Here is a 25833-nt window from a genome sequence, read left to right on the forward strand (position 1 = left end):
TATAAACTGTAAATTTCTGAAAGAAAATACTATTTGAATCATTTATTAAAAAGTCAAAACTTTTAAATAATTTGATTCAGTCAGAAAGCCAATAATTTTAGAAACTTGGTAAAATGCTAAAAAGAACGTGATGACAATAGCATACATAAAAATGTAGATACAAACCATAAACATTTTCCAAGGTTGTGAAAGTTGCTTTGTGATCGTTCCGTACTTCTGTTGAGATTATTTCATAATAAATATTTTCTTACAACCACAAATCTCTTTGTTTATATCTATGTTGAAGATATTCCTATTGAAGTGTAAGTTTTAAAATGAGAACTCGATGTGAAAAACTTCTAGTTCATAATAGAGTCTGTATTTACAGAAACTGTCATACGAATTATCAGTACTCTATAGTTCTGATTTCAAAGGACGGGGAGGAGAATGGTGACGGATAGACAATTGTAAAGAACGATAACAGTTCTAGTTTACGTTTCTCTAAATATCTCTCAATAAATTTGATGGGTTTTATTTATAACAAAAGGAAAATTCATCACTATTCTTCTTAAGAATTCATTGTCATGGTGAAATATTTTGAATCAAGTACGGTGTTTCATTTCACATGGGAGCAAGTTGCTCAAGGATTTTGGAAACGGTACCCTAATCCTGAAAGGTACGGTAATCAGTTTTTAGGTTATTGTTTATAGGCTACAAATGATGTTGCTTTTTATAATATGCTAATTAATTTAGAACCTTTGTTGAATTTTTAATATTAATTGGTATTTAACTCTTAAATATTTAAATTTTGATTGGAAGATCGTTTTAAGGTCATTTTCAGTTTTACTGAAATGCGGTCGTATGGTTCTATTACTTTTTCAAGATTTTAAACTTCTGAATTATAGGTACATAGATGAATACCATTTATTATAATATATAAATTATGGTCCAGTCAAATGGTCGTTTTCAGGAAGCAGCCCCAAAAGAATTATTCTTTCCGGTTTTATATGTAGGTACTGTATTTTGGGGCGATGGATTCGAATCTCAAATTTGCAGACACCTCAGAGGGCGGCTTCACCTCTCAAAACCCCAAAAACACTAAAATTTTGGGACTTTTTCTAGTTTATTTTAAAAACTTTTTTTGAAAGATTTTTCAATAGATTAAGGTAGGTATCCTTATAAACGCCTCCCTACTAGGAAATTCTGGAATTAAGTGCATCTAACGGGTGATTCTTACTTCCGGCGTCCTCATTACGATCCTAGAAACGGAGAGTTGTCATTGGTTTTATCCACTCAAGATTGTCGAGCAGGCATTTAGGGCGACCTGCAATGTAGTCATCGGGTCCTTAGGTGGCGGTATGAGTTCTCATTAGCATATTCTTCCACTGAGTAGAAAGGACGTCCTGTGAAGTACCTCTTCAGTTCCTTAACAAATTGTGTCTGCTCAGTGTGCTTAAGTAATTTTATTCGCTCCGGCAACATGTTGAAGAAGTATGACCCTGAGTAATTTGATATTGCCTTGAATTTGTTCCGCTTGTGCTGTGGAAGATCTATATTATGGTGATTCCTTATGTTGACACTATGCTGACTGCTCCTCAAAGAAGGGTTTTGACTTGTCGCTAGTAGTATAGTCTCTAGTAGGTAGATTGATATTACAGTGAGGACCTAGTACTCCCGAAATAGCGGCTTGCAGGGTTCCATGTTGTCACGTATTATTCTGATGGCCTTCTTCTGGTATCGAAGTATCCTATTTATGCAGCTAATTGGTGCTGCGCCCCATGCAACAATAACATAGCGCAGGAGTGAGGCAGACAGCGCATGGTAGGTAGTGAATGCAGTTTTTCGTTGTTTCCGTGATTATTCGGATAACATATAAAGCTGAGGCTAATCTTTTACATAATTGCCTAGTGTGTCCAGCCAGTTCAGATTCTTGTCAATGATTATGCCTAGGAATTTAGTGTTACAAAAAAAATATATATACCAGGCAATGATTGAGCCAGTCATGACGTATGGGTCAGAAGTGTGGTGTGTGGACAAATTAACTTCTCAAAAACTTCTTTCAGCGGAAATGATGTACTGGAGGAGGAGTTTAGGATTGACGTTGCTGGATCGAATCAGGAATGATATAATAAGAGAGAGAATGAGCGCAAAAAACACAATAATGGATGTCATTGGAGATAAACAATTAAAATGGTATGGACACCTGCGCAGAATGAATGAAGGAAGACTTCCTTTGCAAGTATGGAATTGGGTACCAGCGAACAGAAATAGGCATGGAAGACCGCGAAAGAAATGGGTATCCAATGTCCACATTGAAATGGAGAGTAGAGGTCTCTTTGAAGGAGACTGGATAAATAAGGAAAGATGGCGATTGGGGTGCAAGAAGCGACATAACTGAAGTTGCAAAAACTCGCTAAATTATATATATATATATATATATATATATATATATATATATATATATATATATATATATAATTTAGTGTTATCAACTGTGTCTATTTGGATGTCTATTCCATTATATAAAAAACTAGCCGTCAGGCTCGCTTCGCTCGCCATATCCGTCTAGCCAGGGAGCCCCGGCTGGATCGTCCAAAATTGAGATCAGCGGGCTCGCTTTGCTCGCCTGCATTTTTCATTTGAGCATGCTTCATTCCATCAGAATGTCAAAGTACTGAGAAAACGCAGAAAAGCTGAGAAAAACGTTGGAAAAACGCTGATTTTGGGCGTATATTTGATGGAATATTAAAGTCACCTCATCACAAATTTTTAGACCCGAGCTAAACCTATGTAGCTTACCAAATTTGAAAATTTTCAATTTTTTCAAAATTTCAATTTTGGGTGTATCTTTGGCGTTATTTCAAATTCCTTCTAACACAACTTTATTACACCAGAGCTGAGCTTCTATACTAAATTTGAACATTTTCCGTTCATTTGTTCTCGATAAAGCTGAGAAAAAGCTAAAAGACGCTGGAAAAACGCAGATTTTGGGCGTATCTTTGGAATTTTTTTCAAATCCGTTCTTAGTGCGCCTCTAAAGGGCCAACTGAACATAACTACCAAATTTGAACGTTTTTGGTCCGGTAGATTTTTAGTTCCGCGAGTGAGTCAGTCAGTCAGTGAGTGAGTGCCATTTCGCTTTTATATATATATATAGATAGATACGATCTTCGATTTCCAGGTGTAAATGTAATCTTGACTGTTTTGCCCTCATTTATTGTTAGTTCTAAGTTGTTACAAATTTTAGACGCTGCATGAAGAGTTGAGTTGATGCTGCTAAGTCACCTTTTTTCTTATAGCTATGGGTACTATTATAGTTGTATCATCCGCAAATAGGACACATTTTTTGCTTTTCAAGATAGTCTGGCAAGTTGTTTATGTATACGAGGAAAAACAATGGACCCAGGATTGACACTTGAGTCACACTATTCTTAATTTCTTGAAACATTTTATTTTGCACTAGTTATCACTGTTCGCAGCCTATTTCCACATATTGATATCTGTCAGTGAAGTAGTTTTCAATCCATTTTAGAGCTTTGCCTTGAATGTGCAGATGTTTCAGTTTTTTATCAGTATATCCTTGTCAAGGTTATCGTGACTTGCTTTCTGCAAGTCCAGGAATACCCCTGCTGCTATATTGTTTTCCTCCCATGTATCCTTCACAACCTTTAACAGGTAGGCTATAGCTGTGTTTGTGCTGTAATCCTTTCTAAATCCATGTTGGAATGTTGATAGCAGACCATTATTTTCAAGGTGGGCAATTAGTCTATTGTAAACCACACGCTCTAAGATCTTGGAGACAATTGGTGGGTTAGATATTGGTCTATAGTTGTTTGGATCCATTTTATTACCCTTCTTGTAGATTGGATGGACACGTGATATTTTTAGCTTCTTTGGTAAGGCCGATAGAAGCAGAGAGCTATTCACAATGTGAAGTATTGGTTGCTCTATCTCATCCTTGCAAAATTTCAGCACTTTTCCAGATATTTCATCAAACCCTGCGGAGTTATTTGACTTCAACTGAAGAATTTCATTGATTTGTTTATCTGTAACATAGTGAAATGCTTCCAGAACAGGCACATCTCCAGCTGTATCTTCTGTGGTAGGTTCTATTGGTAAGGATTGACTACTGATAAAAAAATAATATTTTCAACTTATAACAAGTGATCCAAAATATTAATTCGATCGGCTAGGATGGCCTCAAAAGTCACTACAATAGAACATTTTTGACCGAACGTAGTGAGGTATATTTTTTAACTCGAATTTTCTTTTGTCTGTCTCTATGTAATGCTGATTATGGAATCTGAAAGAAAATTATTCAATATACTGAGGATAAATAAATAAAAGTGATAGTAAAATCAAGCAATCAACCCAACACAAAATGATTACTTTAAATTCCATCCTTAACAAAATTGATAGTTTCTACGTAACAACTAATACTGATAAAAGTAAGATAAGTCTGGTTTATAATTTTGGTGAGAGGGTTGATGTTATGATATCTTTTACAAAAATAGGAAATAGTATTAAAACATCCAAAGGACTTTCTCTGCTTAGAAATAAAAAATATTTCTCTCTTGAAGAATGGAATCACCTGAATGTGTTACGAGATTCTAATTGTATAAGAGTTTTGTTTTCTAATAAAAACATTCCTATTTTCATATCAAATGATGGTGAAAATGGGGTACTTATTGATCTTTTGAATAGAATAAATGATTGGAGTAAATTCAATTACCCTTTGATTATAGGAATTGATTCTTTTAACAATCTTGGTGAAACTTATTTTGATATTCCTGCCACTGAACTCTTGAGTACTGTCATAGGAGCTAGAGATTTGAAGTTTATTTTTTATTATCGAGGTTATTGTGAAATTAATTTTCTTAATATACCTAAGCTATCTGATAGTCCGGGAGTTGAGTACCCTGTAGGATTCTTTGAAGGTAATAATAAACGTGAAGCATTCATAAACTCTATGATTGAATTACGGACTCTACTTCAAAACACTGATAACGAAAATGCTAAAATATATAAAAATATTCTTCTTAGGATCACGCATAGAAACATGTCAATATCAGGTGATGAACTAATAAGCGTCCTGAATAACAATATGAACATCTATGATAATAATTTGAAAAGATTCCTATTCAAAACAAACTCTAAATACCGAATGGGATATTGCTTGGAGCAGGGTGGAAGTTACGTAGAATTTCAAGAGGATACTTTAAAATTCTCTACTAAAGAACGATATGTTTTAGTCACACGTAATACTACACTTATGCTGAATAGCGAATTAATAAAAACTATAAATAGAATAACTCTTCATGAGTGTAAACTTCCTAAAATAAAGTGGTATGACGGTGTTCCCGGCTGTGGTAAATCTTACTTTATAGTCTCGCATCATGAGCCTGGCAAGGATCTAGTACTCACTCAAACACGGGCAGGTATTAAAGCAATCCGTGAAACTGTCATTGAAAGGTATGGTCGAAAACATTGTAATCGTCTTAAGCTTGATTACAGAACAGTTGGCTCATATATAATAAATCATAATCAGAATAAAACATACGATAGAGTTTTTATTGATGAAGCTCTACTTATGCATGCGGGTTACATCGGGTTTATTGCTAACTTGAGTAAGGCCTCAGAAATGATTGTTGTTGGTGACGCAAACCAAATACCCTATATTGAGAGAAGTAATTATGCCACAAGATGGCATAAAATTTCAGAATTCTGCGAACCTTTTACAAAGCAAACGGTAACTCGTAGATGTCCTATCGATGTTTGTTTTGTCCTTTCCACTGTCTATGAAAATATTACGACGATTAATGAAAGAGCTATCTCAATTCTGCCTACTTACAGAAATGGGGAATACCATCTGATACAACCCGACACTTTGATATTGACATTCACCCAAGAGGAAAAACTTATGGTGGGTGATACTATAAAGTGGAGAGAGGATGTTGCACTTCACACAATCCATGAAGCACAAGGGCTAACTCATAAAAATGTTATTCTAATCAGAATTAAGTACAAGGAGAATGAAATCTATAACAGCATGCCCCATGCGATTGTCGCTTTGTCTAGACACACTGAAACTTTCAGGTATTTAACAACCAGTCTAGTAGATGATGCTGTGGACAAACTAATTAAGAAACTTAAATTCATAGATAGTGAGGGGCTTGTTAAATGGAACAAGGAAAAGAGAAGTGGACCTGATGATATAAGTTATGAGTGACACTGAAGAAGTTCTGAATATTTTAGAAACAGAAAATGAAACAGATGTAATCGACGATTATTTGAACTATCATTTTCTCGAGGACAGAAATAAAGATGCTGAGTGTTTCAATATTATGTCTATGAATATACGTAGTTTGAATGCTAATTTCGATCAGTTCATTTGCTGCCTCAAATTTGTCGATCGTTTGACCAGTCTCATCAACCAATGCAGAAAGGTAAAAGAGATACCTAACAGACTTCGTCCCCTGAAGCCCTGGATATCTGAAGGCATCATAAGATCAATAATCACGCGGGACAAAATGCATTCTAGACTCAGAAGAGATCCTAATAACAATATATTAAAGAATGAATATAAAGTTTATCGTAATGGTTTGAATAAGATCATAAATCATGCAAAGGAAGTCTACTATAAAGGGAAAATTGAAAATTGTAATAACAACAGCATGAAGTTGTGGAAGTGCATAAACGAAGTTATAGGTGAGGACAGTATCAACGACAAGAGTACTGAACTTGATGCTCAATCCCTCAACAATTATTTCACAAATGTGGGTAAATTACAAGCTCAAACTATCAATATCCCTGATAATACTGGTGATCGATTTCCTGAAATACAGATCGATAACACGTTTTTTATGAGACCAACGTGCCCAGTTGAGGTTGAGGCAACTATTAAAAATCTAAAGAACAACTGCAGTCCTGGTATTGATAGTCTAGGTAATATTACGCTGAAGAAAATAGCCAATTTTATATCTCAACCTCTCTCTTTCATTTTTAATAGATGCTTTGAGGAGGGATATTTTCCTGAGCACCTCAAGTCAGCCAAAATAAAACCTCTATTCAAACAAGGTGACCCGACTAATCCCTGTAATTATAGACCGATTAGTCTTATCAGCAACCTTGCTAAAATAATGGAGAAACTAATAAAGTCAAGAGTTGTTTCTTTCTTGAATCTTAACAAAATAATCAACAAGAACCAATTCGGTTTCCAAAATGGTAAAAGTACATCTGACGCTCTAATAAAATTCGTCAATACTTTATCTGATAAAATAAACTCCAATAAGAAAACTATTGCAGTCTTCCTGGATATACGCAAAGCTTTTGATACAATACCTCATAATACTTTGTTCAATAAACTGGAGTCCTATGGTTTCAGAGGAGTCTCGCTTAAATTGTTCAAAAGCTATCTGAGTAATAGAACCCAGTCCCTAACCATAAATGATCAATCTAGTGTAACTAACTTAACTTCTTATGGTCTTCCTCAAGGTACTGTACTTTCTCCCATCCTTTTCATACTCTATGTAAATGACTTTTTAAATTTAAGACTTCTAAACTCAACTGTGATATCCTTTGCAGATGATACTGCAGCTATTTTTCACGGTAATTCATGGAATGAAGTTCATACCATAGCTGAAAATAATATGCTTTTAATCAAGAAGTGGTTAGATAAGAATACCTTGAGTTTAAATATTGAAAAAACGAATTACATAACTTTCTCTGCAAATAGAGTAGGACAGCCCAACGAGAATCAAGATTTGAGACTCCATTCTCAGTGCAATTTAAACTTGGGTAATTGTGATTGTCCCACCATTAAAAAAGTCAATAATACTAAGTACTTGGGAATCATAATTGATGAAAACCTTAAATGGGATGTTCATATTAAATACATATGTAGAAAAATTAGATATTTATCTTTTAAATTTTACCAAGTTAACAGAATTCTTAATAAGAACCACCTGAAAATGATGTATCATGCTCTAGTCAAGTCAATTCTGCAGTATGGCATAGTTGTTTGGGGAGGCTGTTTCAACTGTCATATTGCTGAATTATTTGTAGCACAAAAACTGATAATTAAAACTATATTAAGCAAACCCAGGCTCTATCCAACGGATATGGTTTTTAGTGATTTTGAGGTCATGACTATACGTCAATTATACATAAAAACCGTAATTGAGTACTTAATAAAATATAGATCCGATTTTCCTCTCACAATAAACTCTACACTTAATTATTATAATCTAAGGGCCACTGCTAACAAATATGTAACCTATAACACTAATATTGAATGTATAAGGAGGCAGTTAATTTACATAGGTACTAAAATAATAAACCTCATTCCAAATCACTTTCTCATGGACAATAAGATCAGCGGAAAAATTAAACTGGATATAAAAAACTGGACATACAGTAATTTCTTCTTCCATTTAGATATATGACTCGAGATTTCTGCTCCAGCATTGTTTTTTCATTTTTCAGTGGACTCGCTTACCTTTATTTTGAGTACCTATTCCTCTGTTTTCTTCCTTCCCCCATTTCTCCCTTACCTTTTTCCCTCATTACTTCTCTTCTCTTCTTTGCCTGCCTATTACATGGGAAACCATAGTTGGCTAGGTATCTTCCTCTCTTTTTTTCTCTTCTCCAACACACCCAACCACAAAGCCCATGGTTTTTTATATTTGTAACATTTTATTCTGTTTTTATTTTTAATCAATTCAAAATAATTATTGGTGAAATTGTGAGTGAAATCCACTCTGCACGGCATTCCATGGCAACTGTGCGAGTATTGTTTAGTAACCGTCTAATCTCACGATTGGGTTGCGTTTCCTGGTCCCATGATCTGTCCACATGCGATTTTATTTTTGTGGACCTATCTCGAATCAAACGTTTTTACAACTTGACTAATAACTGTAGTTGAATCATAACAGACAATTCAAAATGAAATTAACAATATCCCAGCTGAAATGTTGCAGCAATCGTTCAGGAATCTCAACACAGATTTCAAGAATGTATTCGTGCAGGAGGAAGACATCTTGAAAAGTGATAGATGTTATTAATAATTCTCAAATGGCATGTCTTGAACTTGGAATTTGTTTGAATAAAATCATTTTTGCCCTTGCCACTAATGTTTTATGGCGTTTTTAAAAATTCCCGTTATTCTGTGTCATTCTGTATATCATCTACTCTGAAGATAGGATTGATCAGACTAGAATTATTCATAATCAATCAGCTGATAAGTGGGTTACACAGATGGCTGGAGAAGCCGTGTCTATCCAGGACCTCCTAAATATTTAGGATTAGGAGGTCCTGGTCTATCTCACTTGACACTGGCGAGCGACACAAGAGAAATACACCAGTTAACGGCGCATGCGCTTTGTATTCAATCGTACTTCGTAGCCGCACTTTCGTGCTTTCACATGAGCTGTCTCATGGTCTCATATGTACAGCGCGAATTCGAGCGAGACTACTACACCTCAGAATTTTGCATTCATTCATTCTGCATTCATAAATTGATGCACTAATGTGTGTATAGGGCATTCCTATTGCTTTCTCTCTTCAATAAATGAGTCTTTCTCAATTTGAATAGGCTAATAATAATTATTGTACCTGATAAAAACTGAAAATTCAGTTGAAAAATAACTAAAAAAAATTACGATAATTCTAAATAAAAGAAATTGGAGATTAAAGAAATGTTTATGATGTTAAATATTGCCTACAACTAAAATAGTTTTTGATTTATTAGTTGATCAATTTTTATGATGATAAATATTGTCCACATAAATAATTAAATGAAAATTGAAAATAAAAATTAAAAATAATTGAATAAACTAAATAATGCTGGAGAAATTATAATATTTGTTATTATTATTATTATTAAACGAAAATCCAAAATAAATGCTTTAATTCACCTCAAAGACTTCTGCTACTGCAAATATTGACAACAGGGTAAACAGCTAGATAGAAATTCGATGAGCGCTACTATACAAAAATTATTTGTCAGACCGGGATTTGGATTTTCGTTCAATTATAGTAATAATAATTAATTCATTACCATTTGAATAATTATTGCAATATCTCAGTAATTTCTATCTGTATAATATTTTTGACTGGAAAAATTTTTTTTTCAAATATTTGAGGAATATTTTCATCAGATGGAAAGTTTATCACGGAAATGGATAAATACAAATTCAAACGTGAACTGAGTTTGTTAGCATTTCAAACAGTGACATTGGATACTTGTGGATGAGAAAACTGCGTGAGGTCTACCAACTGTTTACAGAACTACTAGTTATTTTGGCTGTAGGACATGGTTTTCTATTTTCGCTAGTACTCCCCTCCCCCCATCCTAAATTTCAAAATTTCTGAGGATTCTTGTTCAGAATCAATTGTAGGCTACTTTTACATGGTATGTGATTTTTTTATCATTACCGTACCGGTACTCCAAGTTGTATAGAGTGAATGTAGTGAGTCTCCAGAATTTCCAAAAATACCCCTTTTTTGAAAATCTGTAGCTCAAGAACCAGAAATCGTAGATTCTTGCGCAACCACTCAACCTTTTGGAAATTTAGTTTTCTTCAATTTTGTAGGTCTGCTTTTTCTCGAAAACCCCGAGGTTTTCGAAATGAAATGAAAAAATGAAAAAGTCCCACAATTTGAGGTTTTTAAGGGTGAAGCCGCCCTCTGGCGTGTCAGAAACTTTCAGATTCGAATTCAGCGCCCTAAAATACATATATAAAACAGACAAGAAAAATTCTTTTGGGGCTGTTCCCTGAAAAATGGACTAGGCTATTAATACAGTTTTAGAATTGTTTTATTTGTAAATATTGTTTTTGGCTGAATCAGTTATTCTGTATTTACAGTATATTGATGAGATAACCTGGAATAGTTTATTACAATAAAACTTTGATTAAATTTGGATTCAATAATGCTTTTTTTAGGGTCTACATATCAGGTAATAATATATGTTATTCGTACATCGATATTGAAATTATTGATAGTACATCAAAATACTCCACCTAAGGAGTACAACACCTTGCGTGGAGCTTGCGTGTCCCAATGACCCAAAGAGCTATGCCGGCCGTAGGGCCACCCTAGCCGGTCAGGTCGATTGATAGGGGCCAAACGAAAAGTACTCCAATGTAGCTACGTCAGGCCTAGCAAGTCGGTAGTGAAGATATAAATCGCTTTCACAACTAATAACAAGCCTCGGAACCGGACTGGATTTGCGGATAGGAATATTTGGAACACCAAACAAAAGAATGGATTACGGAATACTTTAGACATGAAAAGTATAAGGGGAAAGATAGAAAGCAAGAGACTTCGCTGGTTTGGACACGTGAGGAGAATGGGAGAGGATCGGCTGCCAAAGAAAATGGAAGAGATGAGGATTGAAGGAAGAAGACCAAGAGGACGACCGTGACGACGATGGAAAGAAACAGTGGTCAACGAATTGGAGAAGAGAGGATACAGATGGCGACAGGCTTAGGACGACCGAGGAAGATGGAGAGACATTGTTCGTACCCAGACCCGGCACTAGCTAGAACGGGACACGGATATGTATGTATGTACACCTAAATAATCAAATCACACATTTATGTTCAGAATCTATATTCTGTTGAATTATGCTTTGAAGGTAAATTAGGGAGATCAAGTTTTTGCTTCTAAATAGCAATTTTTCAATATTATTCACAATACGTGAACCAGATACGGAACTTCCCCCCATTTTTATTATAACACAAACTTATCTTTAAACCAGCATTTCATAAATTTGAAAGTGGTGGCTCTTTGGTGACCCAAATGTGGCTTTGTATGATACTACTCATGTACTCGCCATTATATTATTAACTTGTCAATACTCCTCAGAGGTTTGATTGTTATGCAATTGTATATTATTTGCTTTTATTTATTGCAGTCAACATGTTCTGTCTGAAGACACAGTACATAGGGAGGTGAGAGACAACAAGCTCATATCTAAAAGACTGCTTACAAAGACTAACAGACCACCGAAATGGGGTGAAAAATTCATCAGTGCCAGAACTGTCCGAATAGTGGAGGAGTCCATTGTCGATCTCAAGCAGAAAACACTCACCACCTATACTAGAAACATTGGATATGCTTCTGTTATGGTAAGTGGCGTAGGCCTACTTGTCGATTAATCCCATTGTGATTTCCCGTATTTTACTAGTTATAGATGATTGGTGAGGGTGACTTTATTAAGTGAATTTTGTTAAACAATCTGTTAGTCGAATCTCTAAAGGTGCAATCCTTAGAGGCTTCTTGAGACGCGCGGCTCTAAGCAGGCGTTAGAGCAGTCACGGCTAGAGCACATAACCTATAAATTTATCAGATTAGTTGACTCATTAGATTTTTATGTTGTATGAACGTTATGGTGACAGATGAATTAAAAGTGTTGGCTATTTTAGTGCTTTTACGATTCAATATCGAGGGACCGAGCTTCGCTCTGGAGTGTAAAAGCATAGCAAATTTGTAACTAGATTGAATATTGAATTTATAGTTTATATTTATTTATTCATTTTCTAAGTCGTACAAAATTATTTTTACAGTTATATGAGGAAGCACAACAGGCTTATGCCCAAAACTGTCCCTTTTCAAATGTATACTACAGTCCAAATCAAAATCTAGGTTAAGCTACTTTCACTCATCAGAATAACAATATTTATTCACACTTCAAAAAAGAAATACATCATCAATTACAAATAGATATACTATGAATTCTATTTAGAATGATATACTAGTTTTGCTACAATATTTGTTAATATACTATGTACTATTCTACACTAACAGCATCTAGTTACTATTTTGGACTTTCTGAAGTAAACATGTTTTCTAAAAAAAAGATAAATAAACGAAAATAAGTTTCTCTTGCTGAATTTTTCTTCTCGTGAGATCAGCTGAATGATCCCACACATGCACTCGTTCACTCAATTCCATTACGGTATCGACAGACGACGAAATTGCCAGCTGTTTTTCCAAGGACGTATTTATCCTTTCAATGTCCTTCAGCGAGTTATCCCAGGGTTGAGACCTCTTGCAATCGAATTTTCATATCATAAACCTACTTTGTTCCAAATTTCGTGAGAATCGTTAGAGCCGTTTTCGAGATCCGGTCACATACAGATATATATATATATATATAAACATTAAAACATCTAAACATATAAACAGAAATTGCTCGTTTAATAGTATAGAATAATCTAATGAATTAATGGGTTATGTGCTCTAGCCGTGATAACTGTAACAACGCGTCTCGAGCTGCCTGCTTATAGCCGCGCGCGTCTCGACACGCTTGCTTAAAGCCACGCCTCTCGAGCGGTGCGTTTCAAAACGCCTCTAAGGAATTGCACCTTAAGACTGGGTTCCACCATCAGATTCAAAGCCTTGCACACACCAACGCGGGACGCGGGGCAATTTTAAAGCCCGTAAACTAATAATTTTAAGGTTAAAATTGTCCCGCTTCAATCGCTGTTTCATAACTACCTGCCCAATCTGTATGAATCTTTGATGATATGTTGTGCAAACATCGGCTTCTTATAAGAAATTTTTATGTCCAGTCCACATGTTGGCTCATCCTAATAAAGGTGCACTTCCTTACGAAGGTCAATAAAAGCCAGCGCTGGCAAACCTGGAACCAGAGTCCAGAGATGAATGAAATATCCACTCAGTTTTCGTTTCTCTATGCTGAAACCCATCCACACACTGGCGCTGGTATTTATTGGCCTTTATTGGGCCAACATGTGGCTGCGGCATAATAGGGGCTAATACTTTATTAATGACAAATCACAGCTGTGGTCGATTCTGCGGTATTGTTTCTACGTTACAAATTTCTCAGTTAATTCAATATTTTTTGAATGAATAAATGATTTTATTTATTTGCCCAAAACAAAATACAAATAAGCTTAACAGAAAAAATATAAATATGCTACTGCATTAAACTAAAGTACATACATAAAAATTAATGAACTGTTAATTAATTTAATTAGAAATAATCATTCAATATTATTTTTCAGTTGTAGGATTTTATTTTTGTTGTTTATTTTTTAATCGTTCCAAATTATAAATTTCAAGTGAAAATATTTTTTACAGAAAATTGTAATGTGGAGTGTAAAGAAAAACTATCATCTCATTTCGAACTCATAACTTAAATTTGGAACGGGAACATTAAATGGTTCGCCTGTTTTTGTTCTTTCAATATAATTTCAATTATAAGTAATTTTGTACTAATGAATAACTAAATATTAAAACTGAACTATTCACCAACAACTAATTTGTGGTACGACAGTCTATTAGGTTAAGGTTAGGGTCTATCGGACCAGAACGTATACATGATGATGATGATGATGATGATGATGATGATGATTATTCAACAACTATAACCTCGTCTAGATTTAGCTAGTAGGCTAATCTTATTCATAAACAATTTATTCATTTGAACAAAAACATATTTATGATGTTTGTATTGAATATTTTTTCAATCGTCTATTTCAGACCGCTGTCGAGAAGGTAGTGTACAAACCGAGCGAGGAGAATGCGAACTGGACGGTGGCGACTCGCAGTGCGTGGGTCGACTCGAGTGTGTTCGGCTTTGGCCGTGCAATCCAGGCGTTCGGTTTGGAGCGAATGAAGAAGAACTGCCATAAAATGGTGATCGGCTTCAACCACGTGCTCAACGCCATGTTCCCCAAGGCGAAGAGCGACGACCTCGGCCTCGGCCAGAGTGCGGCCACCGCCAATGCGAGTGCCGTCAACCTTTCCTCAGTCCAAACTGGCAAGGAGAAGCTGAAGGATGCCGCCAAGAAAGCCTCCGATCTGGCCAAAGCCAAGGCCGAAAGTCTCTACGCGTCGGCCTCCTGCCACCCTAGCCAGTCGTCCTAGATATCGTTACACTATACATTTATTTTACTGCCATTTTTACCAGAAATCACATTTTGCTTCCTCTTCGAGTAAGTTGCTTATTTCGATAATGCATTCATTCACTCCAGCTCTCCTACACGATTTGATCAAACTATCTCTTGATATTCATAAATTTCCTTTCTCATATTTGACTCGTATTTATAAATTTACTCATCTCTCACTTGCGACTTGAGAAGCAGAAGAATAAAATAATGAATATTCAACTAATTACGAAAATTGATATAAATTTTACGGTCACGGGAAGAGGATTTGATTGATTTTATCGTATTATACTCTCAAATTCACTCATCAATCTACACTTGTCTTGTATACTATCTATTATAGACCTACACTACCATAGACTCAATATAAACTTGAATGAATATTATGGCTTATCATGGGAACTACATTTTTATTAATATATTTTAGTGAGTTATCTCATAGGGATAGAATTATTTAGCATAAATGGATGTTTGATTGTTAGTAATAATGGAGAAAGATGTAGTTCTTAAGGGATCTTTACTGCAGAATTCGTCCATCAAATTGATTTCCTCACATCACATTGGCTATCGATGAACTGTAATCAGCCGTTTAAAATGTTGAGAATAACTTATCGTGTGATAATACTGGTGCCCTAAATAATTTTCGAGGAGATTTTTGAAATGCTATCAACCAATAACTAAAAAGCTTGGACTTTTTGAGAATATTCTTACACTCAAGGAGGATACCTTCATATTAGTGCGTGTAATTCACTATTTCAATCTACATCAGTCTTGTCTGCTCGACCATAAATTGAGATATAGTATAAATAGTGACACCGTGTCCAGTATAGTATAACAGTGCCCAGCAGTTTCTATCTATTTTCACTTAATGTTCACTTTAAGGCTGTGCAGAGGCTAAAAATAAACTTTCTACTGGTGATATTTTTCATAGTTTTTCGATTTGTATATCAAGCTATCAAAATGAAAAAGTTTTCTCAGGAAAACATTTTTTTCTGATCATTACTTTTTGAGATATGAGCGCCTATAGTTCAAATTTTTGGGACAGAACATTTCAAATTCGGTAAGAAATAAATCCATGAGATTTAGAGGATAGATTCTTCATGTTGTTGTTGATCTAGTAAAACTAAAAGTTTCTGAAAATATCAATTTTTAAGAGAGTTGTTCAATTTACTAAAAATAACCAAAAATAACTTTTATTATTATTTTTCAGTTATCTTAGTTGAGTTAATAACTTTCAGTTGAGTCATTTTTGGTAGATTGAATAAATTTTTCAAAAATCTATATTTTCAGAAAATTTTTGTTCTACTAGATCAACAATACCATGAAGAATCCATCCATTAAGTCTCATGGATTTATCTCTTACCGAATTTGAAATGTTCTGTCCCAAAAATTTAAACTTTAGGCGCTCATATCTCAAAAAGTAATGATCAGAAAATAAATGTTTTCCCAAGAAAACTTTTTCATTTTGATAGCTTGATGATATACAAATCGACAAACTTATATTTTGATTTGCCCAAGTATTTTGCTGTTCTTGTTCTCACATACAATTTATTATCAATTCGAAAACCAAACTTAAGTTAGTTCATTTAAAACTTATTTCTCCATAATCTTGAAAAGTAACAATAAAATTGATACTATGCAAATAAAAGCTACTATTAATTACATTAGTAACTACAAGAAATGTAATTACATAGTCTTGACTATGTAGTCAAGACTATAAAGTAATAGACGCGGAGATCAGGCAATAAACCACAAGGGGTTTACATATACATACAAATACAACCTGTTTAGTATTATTTATTTATTCATTCATTTATTAATACAATACAATAACAAACTCAACAGAATTTTCGGTCAATATGTCCGAAATGAAGAAACTAGAAATTTTGAATTTAGAAGGACGAAGCACTGAATTAGAAGCTAATATTACACTTTATGAATCATTGAGAACTTGAAAAAATAATTTATTTCGGAAAATTTAAGCCAAAAAAATAGAATTAATTTATACATCTCTTGTAATACAATTTTGTCACACTTGCCTCTAATGAACTGACCTCTTTTTAAGCAGGAACTTTGCATTTATATCCTTAAAGTTTTGTGGCAAGTTTTCCTGCTTGAGAAAAATGTGAAATAAATAAAAAATATTTTTCATTTATGAAAAATGCATTGTCTGTCAATGTTTTACTTTTTTTATTATTCGAAGCATTTATTCAGACAAAATACAATATTGTGGTTTCCATTGGAAGGAAACAGTGTTGTAGTGTAATTAATCGTGCAGCAGTTGAACTTTCAATTCAATTTTTAATTACTTTGCTATGTTAATTTTGATGAGATGGCTCATTAAATCACTATCCAGTAAATACCTGCTAAATTTTGGTTTCTGCATCTCATCCACAATCAGGCAAAACTCAATTATTGGTCCTATTATTATCCAATGTTTAGCACGGCTATTTCATGCAACATTACTATTTATTTTTTGAAAAAATATTAATTTTCTGATTTAATACACTTTAACCGGATAAGAAATGTCAATAAGAATATTCCAAGTGAATTAATAAAAGACTATGGTACTACTCATATACTTAAATTGTATAAAAAGAGTTACTTGGAATAGTTTGTAAATTATGATTATATTGTAAGTAGAATTCTATAGTAGCTACTGAATAATGTAAATAGATTGTTAGAATGTAGGTAAATAAAAACTAATAAAACATAAGTAATATAATTGTGTATAATCATTCAATCAGTCTATCAACTCAATTTTCCTTGGATAAATATTCTTTACAAAATTAACAAAAAAGTAATGTAACGATAAGAGTTACGATATGACAATTTATTTGAAAAACTGTTAGAAATTAGGAAGATTTATTCTGACCACTGGTTACAGTTGCCTTATAACAAATTCTTATCTCTACTGAGTTACACAAAATTGAAATAAAAAATGAATCATTCATAAACCTTGACAAATACCATTAGGGAAGAATGTATTTTTTACCAACCTAAAATTATTAATACAGAAGAGTTTATAATTTTCAAAATTTTAATTTGTCGACTGTAAAATAAATTATTGATGGTTAAGATGTTCATACGACTATGGTGAACCCTAACGGGTGTATTTCACTCACTAAATTAATGAACAAGCCACATGAAGTGATGCAAGCTTGATGAACTATGGTGGCTGACGCACTCCCACCCTAACAAGTAGAAGCCGCCAAAATAGAGTTGTGAACCCAAGCTAAAAAACTGAAAGTGAGCTGGTAGAAGTTTTCGCAAATATACCATTCCATCTTTCATGCATGACGAGAGATAAGCATAGAAAAAACATGGATTATAAAGACAAGAAGTAGACTGCCAAACTCCATACCTCAAAAATTTTAGTGATTTAGGGAAGCACAGGGTCCAGAACTACTTTCGCGGCCTCTATAGATAGTCCAATCTCAAATATAGGCCTACGGTATATTGTTTAATAATTTTTCTTACTTTGTTGATCTAAATTACCTATCATGCATTTGAATTAATTAAAAGAATATTCAACTTTGCAAGAAAACTCTTTGTTTCAAGCAAAAATTATATTTTTCCTCAGAACAAGTTTACACAAAACTAATATTTTACTTATTTATTCGAAGAGTTACAATCTGCAACAATTTATCATACATATCAACCAAATATCAATTTCAAATATCGCAGCTTAATCTTGATCAGACGATTTAAGTTAAACTTTTCTTGTTTGGATATCTCTTCAGTTTTTGAGACATTTTACAGCTTTGATAAATCGTTCATATAGACTAATATAATAAAGCAACTTCTTTATTGACCAGCAGCTCAAGTTTCCTGTTGCGTCTGGAACTTTGCAAAAACCTTACTTTTTTATGTCAGCCATCAGTTTGTGAACTTGCGTGTGAACAAGAGATCTCAAGTTCAGATTCTCGGGCATATAAAACTGTAACTTTTCCTGTAGGTAGTTCTCGTTCATTGCTTTGAAACAGGTTTTAAAGGCGAATATTCTCTGTAGCAAAACAGTAGGTAGTGTAAGTTACCTATCGTAGTCGGCAGAAGAAGTCAAATGACTTGATCAGTTCGGTTCAGTGTAGCATCTCATATTTCACGTGATTTGTGATTAAACAGGAGTAATCAGTTAATCAGGTTCTAATAATTATTCAACGTGTATAGGCTAATGTTTTCGTCGTCGAGCACTATGCTTTAAGGAAACTTCACTTGATGCAGTAACATTTCACTTACGGTATCTACTACATTTAAATGAAGGTAAAGAACGGCATATTAATCAATATTCACAAACCTCTTTTATCATTAAATGTGAGCTTCCAAATAGTCTAATAGGCTTCAAAAACTTTAATCGATATTATCACATAAAAATATAGTAATTTTACAGTGTATAGTAATCTAATTATTCTTGTAGGTAACACATTCAATAGAATTAAATATGTTGCATTTTCACAGTATTTTGCACTGGGTAGTAAGTGATGCTCATGATTCTTTATTAATTCGCAGTGTTGACTAGTTCGATAGGCTATATACATATTAATAGATAAGTAAATATACTATACTACTGAATTAATAAGAGTTCACAGATAAAAAATATATTCTAATAACATATTTCATCAGGGCTACTTAATTTGTTAGTTAAAAAATACCGTAATCGAATAGTATTTTTTTATCTTTTTTCTTATTAATAAATATAAAAACAACTAGTTTCGGATGTTCAGTTGAAGAAAACTTGAAAATGGATTAAACATTCGAAAGTATAGTTGTTTTTGTATTTTATATGAGAAAAAAAGGGTACTATCGGATTATTTTTTAACTAAAAAATATATATTTATTTTTAGCATCATATTCTATTTCACATCAATACATCATTCTAAACTGAATTTATGATCATTCATTTAATTCCAGATGGCTCATACAAGGAACAGTGTATTTATCTATGCAATTCTGATCATCTCACTTCCATTTTTAGTTGATTGTGGAGGAAACGCAAGATCATCTCCAATCAATGGTTCTATTTTGAAATTGGAAAGTGGTAGCAGAGACAAAAACTATGATAAAATGATCAGTCCAGTTGGATCTTCCATCATGAGCTCTGCTTCAACAATCGCAACATTCAGTGGTGAAAATGGAAGTTTAACAACTGCTGATCCTACAGAGTGGTTTGGGGGTCTGAGAAAAGAACCCTCTGCTTTGAGTGATGTTGATTCCAAATCTGAAGCATCAACATCAACGAGTTCTTCCTTTGAAGCTTTCAAAGAATTTGCAAGGAAAACTTCAGCTGACGGTGAAGGGGTATCTTGCACATGTGTGCCCTACTATCTATGCGATACCAATGCAGCTATCCTCGATCCTCAACAATATCAAAATGACAATCCAAAAGTAAGGTAGGCTACATTTTTGTTCACACAAGCTAGTAGTTGTGCATCTAAAGTGGGATTGTAGAGGCTGATTATGTTCAATTATATAAATTAATATAATAGTCCAGTCAAATGATCATTTTTCAGGAAACAGCTCCGAAAGAATTTTTCTCGTCGATTTTATATGTATTTTGGGGCGCTGAGTTCGAATATTAAATTTGCTGACATGCTAGAGGGCGATTTCACCCCTAAAAGCCTAAAAATTTAGGACTTTTTTCCATTTTATTTCGAAAACAGGTTTTTCGAAAAAAAACATTCTTTACAAAATTGCCGAGAATGAAATTTTCAATAAATTGAGTGGTTGCTCAGGATTCTAGGATTTCTGGGTTTGGAGCTACATATTTTAAAAAAGGGGTATTTTTCAAGTTTTTTTGAAAATTCTGGAAACTCACTACATCCAATCCAACTTGGAGCATTATACAGTAATGATGAAAAGTCATATATCATGTGAAATTAAAATTAATTTCGAACAAGATTTGTCAGAAATTATTAAATTTGGTATAGTGGAGAGGGCGTGTACTAGCGAAAATAGAAAACCATGTCCTACAGCCAAAATAAAAATGTTCCATTGTTATAGTTATCGAGGCCTTCCTAACTAATCAAATTGTTATTGATATTTTCATCATATTTATTATTAGAGGGTTAAATTCTATCAGAATCACCCGTTTAGATGCACATGATTCCCCAGGTCTCAGATTTCAGGATTTCCCAGTGGAAAGGCGCTATGACACCTCTCAATGATAGAAATTTCAAACACTTATAACTTTTGACACAATGATTGGATCTTCTCGTTTCACAGCTAGTTCTTCTTAGCTCAAGGCGGATCATAATCATGTGAAATTTGATGGAAAAATGGAAATTATCTATTATTTTATTAATTATTTCTGAGTGTTGAGTGCTACTTCAACCCATATTTCCAAACACAAAAACATGTCAAATTTTATATTCAAAGCAGTGCATCTCGGTAACCAGTTATGATAAAAATGGTACTTGGTCTTTAATATTGTAGAACAGAATTTTCTCTAGTGTAAAGTAAATGATTTCCATAAAAATATACTTTTGCGAAGTTAGATTCGTACGTTTTAAAAATCTGGTGTGGCGCACTCACACAACTTTCCTTGCCGTTATGAAAATTGATCACCTGACGCTAGTGTTCCCGTGCATCTAAAGTCTACTATTCAAAGATTTGAGCCAGCTGGTGACAGGGCAATAACGCTGGAGACACACGAGGTCTGCTATCTCTTCATAGTGAATGATTTAATAGAATCAACAGTTGCAAACAGTTTGCAATTGGGTAATTACATTTTCTCGAATTTCGAGCTTATATTTTGGGTGAAAATGTTACTAAACATTAATTGTAGAGATTCTCATGCTCAATCTTTTCCAATCGAATTTTTTTGTTTAAATTGTATCTGAAGCCTGATAATTGGGAATCTAAAATCAAACTTTGCATTGATGGGGCGAAGCTCCTGAAATTTTTACAGATATGGGACTTGTGGCAGTTGATATTGCTTATCAATGACTATTCTATAGTGAGGTCCATGTTATAATGTCAGTATTTGATCAACTTTGGTTTTGCTATCCTTGTCTATCATTCGACAAAGCCAGTGGTACTATCCTTTTCTAGGTCCACAACGATGCCAATTATGTTTTTGACAGTGTAGAAATATAATTAATTAATGCAGAGAATTGGCATCGCTATTCTCCTATCTTTATCCACTGCCATTATAACGTGGACCTTACTATTAATATTAACTTAATATGGACTTAATATTATTATTATTACTATAGGTATAAATTTAATCGAAATTGTTGGAGCCGTTTTCGAGAAAATCGCGAAAAAATAAACAGAGTAATCCATTGTCTCCTAATGTATTTCCGAAATCAGTCAATAAGTGTAATAGGTATATGGACGGTGCATAGAAGGCTACACACACAACACGGAATCCATTTGAATCAAAACGGAAAGAAGTTTTTAGTTGAAGAGCTAATTAAACACTTGACTAGAGAAGAAGCAGAGACTGAGTCATATAGAGCAGGAGATTCAAGCACCGTATTAACGAGAGATACAATAACCCCTTTAATAAGCAAGAATGCTGGAGAAAGAATTCCAGTGATCGAGTTGTTAGAGTCTTCAAGAAGTAGAAATTTTTTAGAGGTCAGCGGGGCAGCAACATCAATAATTTAATATATTTATGTGGTCATAATACAGGAGAGAGAGAAGTGAAAGTTCAGTTCAAACTGCTTCATTATAATGTAAGAAGCCTGAGAAATAAAACAAATGAGTTAGCTGTTGAGCTGGAGAACTTGGAGGAGAACAGAGAGACATCGGGAATGATTGACTTTTTATGTTTCACAGAGACTTGGCTGAAAGAGAAAAATAGTGTGAAAATTCACAATTTCCACCTAATCTCATTTTTTAATAGACAAGAGAAAGAGGGGGGAGGAGTAGCAATCTATGCCAGAGAGGGAATTTCAGCTACAAGACTGGAGTTAAAACAGGCTTGTGAGGTTGATTTTGAGGTGGCAATGATTCAACACATGGAATGTGCTGTCATATGTATTTACAGACCCCCAGATAATAACTTCATGATTTTTATCGACAAGCTAGAAGAGCTCCTATTCAGCCTGGCAAATAAGTTTGAAGCTTATATTGTTGTAGGAGATTTTAATGTAGATTTTCTGGGAAATTCAAGTAAGAAGAAAAAGCTAGAGAGATTTACAGTTCATGGTCTGACAAGCATCATTGGTCTGGCCAGAGAATTCGAACTGTAGCACCAAAATGCCAGACTGCAGTTCTGCCAATAGCAGGCTTGTTTGCGCCAGCACAGATCGTCCTGCTGTTTTTGGCCTTGTCGATGTAAAAGCCCCAGTCTATTTTGTTTTATCAGCACGTCTTGTTGCAAGACCAAAATTGTGTGTTTGTCATGTAATTTCGATCAGAAATTTCTTGTAAATGATTGTTTGGGTGTCGTGTGTGTGAATTATGAGTATAACAGCATAAATAGTGTTGGATTGAATTAATTTGAATCGGATTTGAATTTATAAAGAATCCAGTTTGAGCTTTGTTCGAAACACAGTGCATAGCCTGCAAGTTGAACGCGAAAAGACAGCCCGGAAGCCAGAACCTGTCTTATTCCCAGATTTCATCCCACCCTGAACCTGATCAAAACACCTAATAAAGGCTTCGAAGGGCATGTTGAGAATGGTCTGATCTATGCTCAACTTAAGTTTGTTGTAGCCTTGTTCTAGAGCAAGGTTTCTTGTCAATTTGTATTTGTCTGAAATTAAATTTATTTCAGTTAAAATTGTAATTCCCTGAAACTAGGCGCATTGTGCTCTTTTCTCAGGAATTTGTTTGTTTGTTGGAATTTGTATTGTCCATTTTTTTTATACATGTTAGTGAAGGTTAATCACCAGCATGATTTTGTTTGTTCAATTCAACAAGTTATCGTTTGTTTGTGAGTTGTTGGAAGAACATTATATAATCATATAGTTTTGTCTTCAGCAGTAACTTATCTTGTGAATTGATAATCAAAGTTTAACTTTGATAACTTACTAGTCGTGATTCTTCCTTTCATCTAGTTTTGAACTCATTCTTGTTTTATTTGTCTGTTGTTTGTATTGTCGGGGCTGAATTGTTTTGTGTATGAGTTCAAGGTGGAGGAAAAAATACAGAAACAAATCAGGGTGCATCGCGCTAAACTGGAACAATTGTATGCCAGATTGCAAAGAATTTATGAACTGTCTAAAAATGTCTCTGATCCAAAAGTTGCTGAGCAATTTTCAATCTTGTATCCTCGGGTGTCTCAGACCATTTCGGATTATGAAAAGACAGAATTAGTGGTTCATGAGTTGGAACTTGAGTTGAATAAAGATCATGTTGTAGCATTCAACGACTCACACCTAGATCTGTTTCAGTATATTGAAGTAGCGGCTAACACTCTCAAACAGAAAGAGGCGACTGATGCTATTGCTCAATCTTTGGCAGCTACAGCAGCTAGTGCACAGCTGGTCATGTCCGAGTCAGTACTGCCTAAAATCGACCTTCCGAAATTTGATGGGAACCAGACTCAATGGTCGGTGTTTTATGAACTATTTAAGGCATTGGTACATGACAACAAGAGTTTGAACGATCAGCAGAAGGTCCAATATCTTGTAAGTAGACTTACTGGACAAGCAGCAAATATTTGTCGTCATTTGCCACCATTGGCTAACAATTATCAAATAATTTGGCAGGCATTATTGACCCGCTATAACGATCCACGGGTGCAAGTCGATGCCTATTTCAAACAAATTTTTGAATTTCGTCCAATAAAATCCGAATTAAAGGCAGGTTGTATTGCGATTTTGGATGGGTTTTGCAGTTCAATCAATGCAGTGAAGAGATTGCCACTCACTGATTTGTCAGACTCGATATTCCTCTATCATGGCTTGAGATTGCTGGATCCAAGTTCTCGTAGAAATTTTGAATTGGCCATCCGTGACAAGGCTATGCCAACTTATACCGATTATGTCAAATTCATTGAAAAGCAAATTAAGACTCTTCCTTCTGATAAGAAACAGACTGAATCGTTTAATATGAGGCACAAAAAGGATAATAAATCAAAGGTGTTTGTGGTTCAATCTAATGATTCATCTGACGATGCATCTAGTAAAAATCCCAATTGTCTGAAGTGCTCAAAACCGGGTCATTGGTTAGTAGATTGTGCAAGTTTCTTGAAAATGACTCCTTGGGATCGTTATTGTTTGATTAAAGGAAAGTTTTGTTGTTTTCGTTGTCTTGATGTGGATCATTTGAGTAGAGATTGTCGTAGTAAAACTCAGTGTGCTCAATGTCGAGAATCTCATCATTCTTTATTGCACTTTTCCAGATCAAGTTCCAATGAAGGTGTTGCGTCCTCGTCGAACTCCAAGGCAGGTGGCACATCACCTATTAGTTGTTGTTCTACATCAAACGATGTAGAAAATTCGACCGTTGTGTTGTCGACTGTCACTGCACATGTTCGAGATTGTAATGATCAGCTTTGTGATGTTCGTTTCTTGGTTGACACCGGGAGTCAGTGTCATTTTGTTACAGCCAAATTGTGTCGGCGTTTGAGACTACCATTCCAGCCCATGAAAACCGTTGTTCGTGGATTCGGTGGTGGTACTAGTGAAGTTCGAGGTCGTACTTGTGTGTCGATTCAGTCGAAGTTGGATCCCACCGTCAAGTTTTCGATGGATGCCACAGTGGTAGATAAAATCATTGACAAGTTGCCTTCTTGTGAAATCGACAGATCCAAACTTCATCATCTTGAAAATCTCACACTGGCTGACGACAAATTCCACCTTCCTAGTAGAATAGATGGCATCATTGGTGCGGAGTTAGTTCCTCACTTGCTACGTGGGAGTCCTAGTACAGGTGAATCGCACGAATTGATGACTGTTAATAGTGTCTTTGGTCACATTCTGATGGGGAGAGCGCCGATTCTCACTTCAACAAGGAATGTGTCGAATTGTTTTACAGCCAT

The 25833-nt window shown here is 34.6% G+C and overlaps 2 protein-coding genes across 3 annotated transcripts in view; both read left to right on the forward strand.

The window, feature by feature from the left end:
* Positions 1-168: 168 nt before the first annotated feature.
* On the forward strand, positions 169-15807 carry LOC111058902 (PRELI domain-containing protein 1, mitochondrial). The gene is made up of 3 exons (XM_022346484.2): positions 169-655; positions 11897-12110; positions 14491-15807. Exons 1-3 carry the CDS (start codon positions 564-566, stop codon positions 14875-14877), a joined length of 693 nt encoding a protein of 230 aa, XP_022202176.1. The 5' UTR covers positions 169-563; the 3' UTR covers positions 14878-15807.
* A 3051-nt stretch (positions 15808-18858) lies between these two features.
* Positions 18859-25833, forward strand: part of LOC111058903 — a 54635-nt gene continuing 47660 nt past the window's right edge. The window contains exons 1-2 of one of the 2 annotated variants that reach the window (XM_039427367.1): positions 18859-19160; positions 19809-20287. In XM_039427367.1, the coding sequence (XP_039283301.1) occupies positions 19155-19160; positions 19809-20287 (485 nt within the window). In that variant the 5' untranslated portion in view covers positions 18859-19154. The remainder of the gene's footprint in view (positions 19161-19808; positions 20288-25833) is intronic. The other variant, XM_039427368.1, reaches the window with a different exon arrangement.

The sequence above is a fragment of the Nilaparvata lugens genome, chromosome 4 (genome assembly GCF_014356525.2).
Source record: "Nilaparvata lugens isolate BPH chromosome 4, ASM1435652v1, whole genome shotgun sequence".
NCBI lineage: Eukaryota > Metazoa > Arthropoda > Insecta > Hemiptera > Delphacidae > Nilaparvata > Nilaparvata lugens.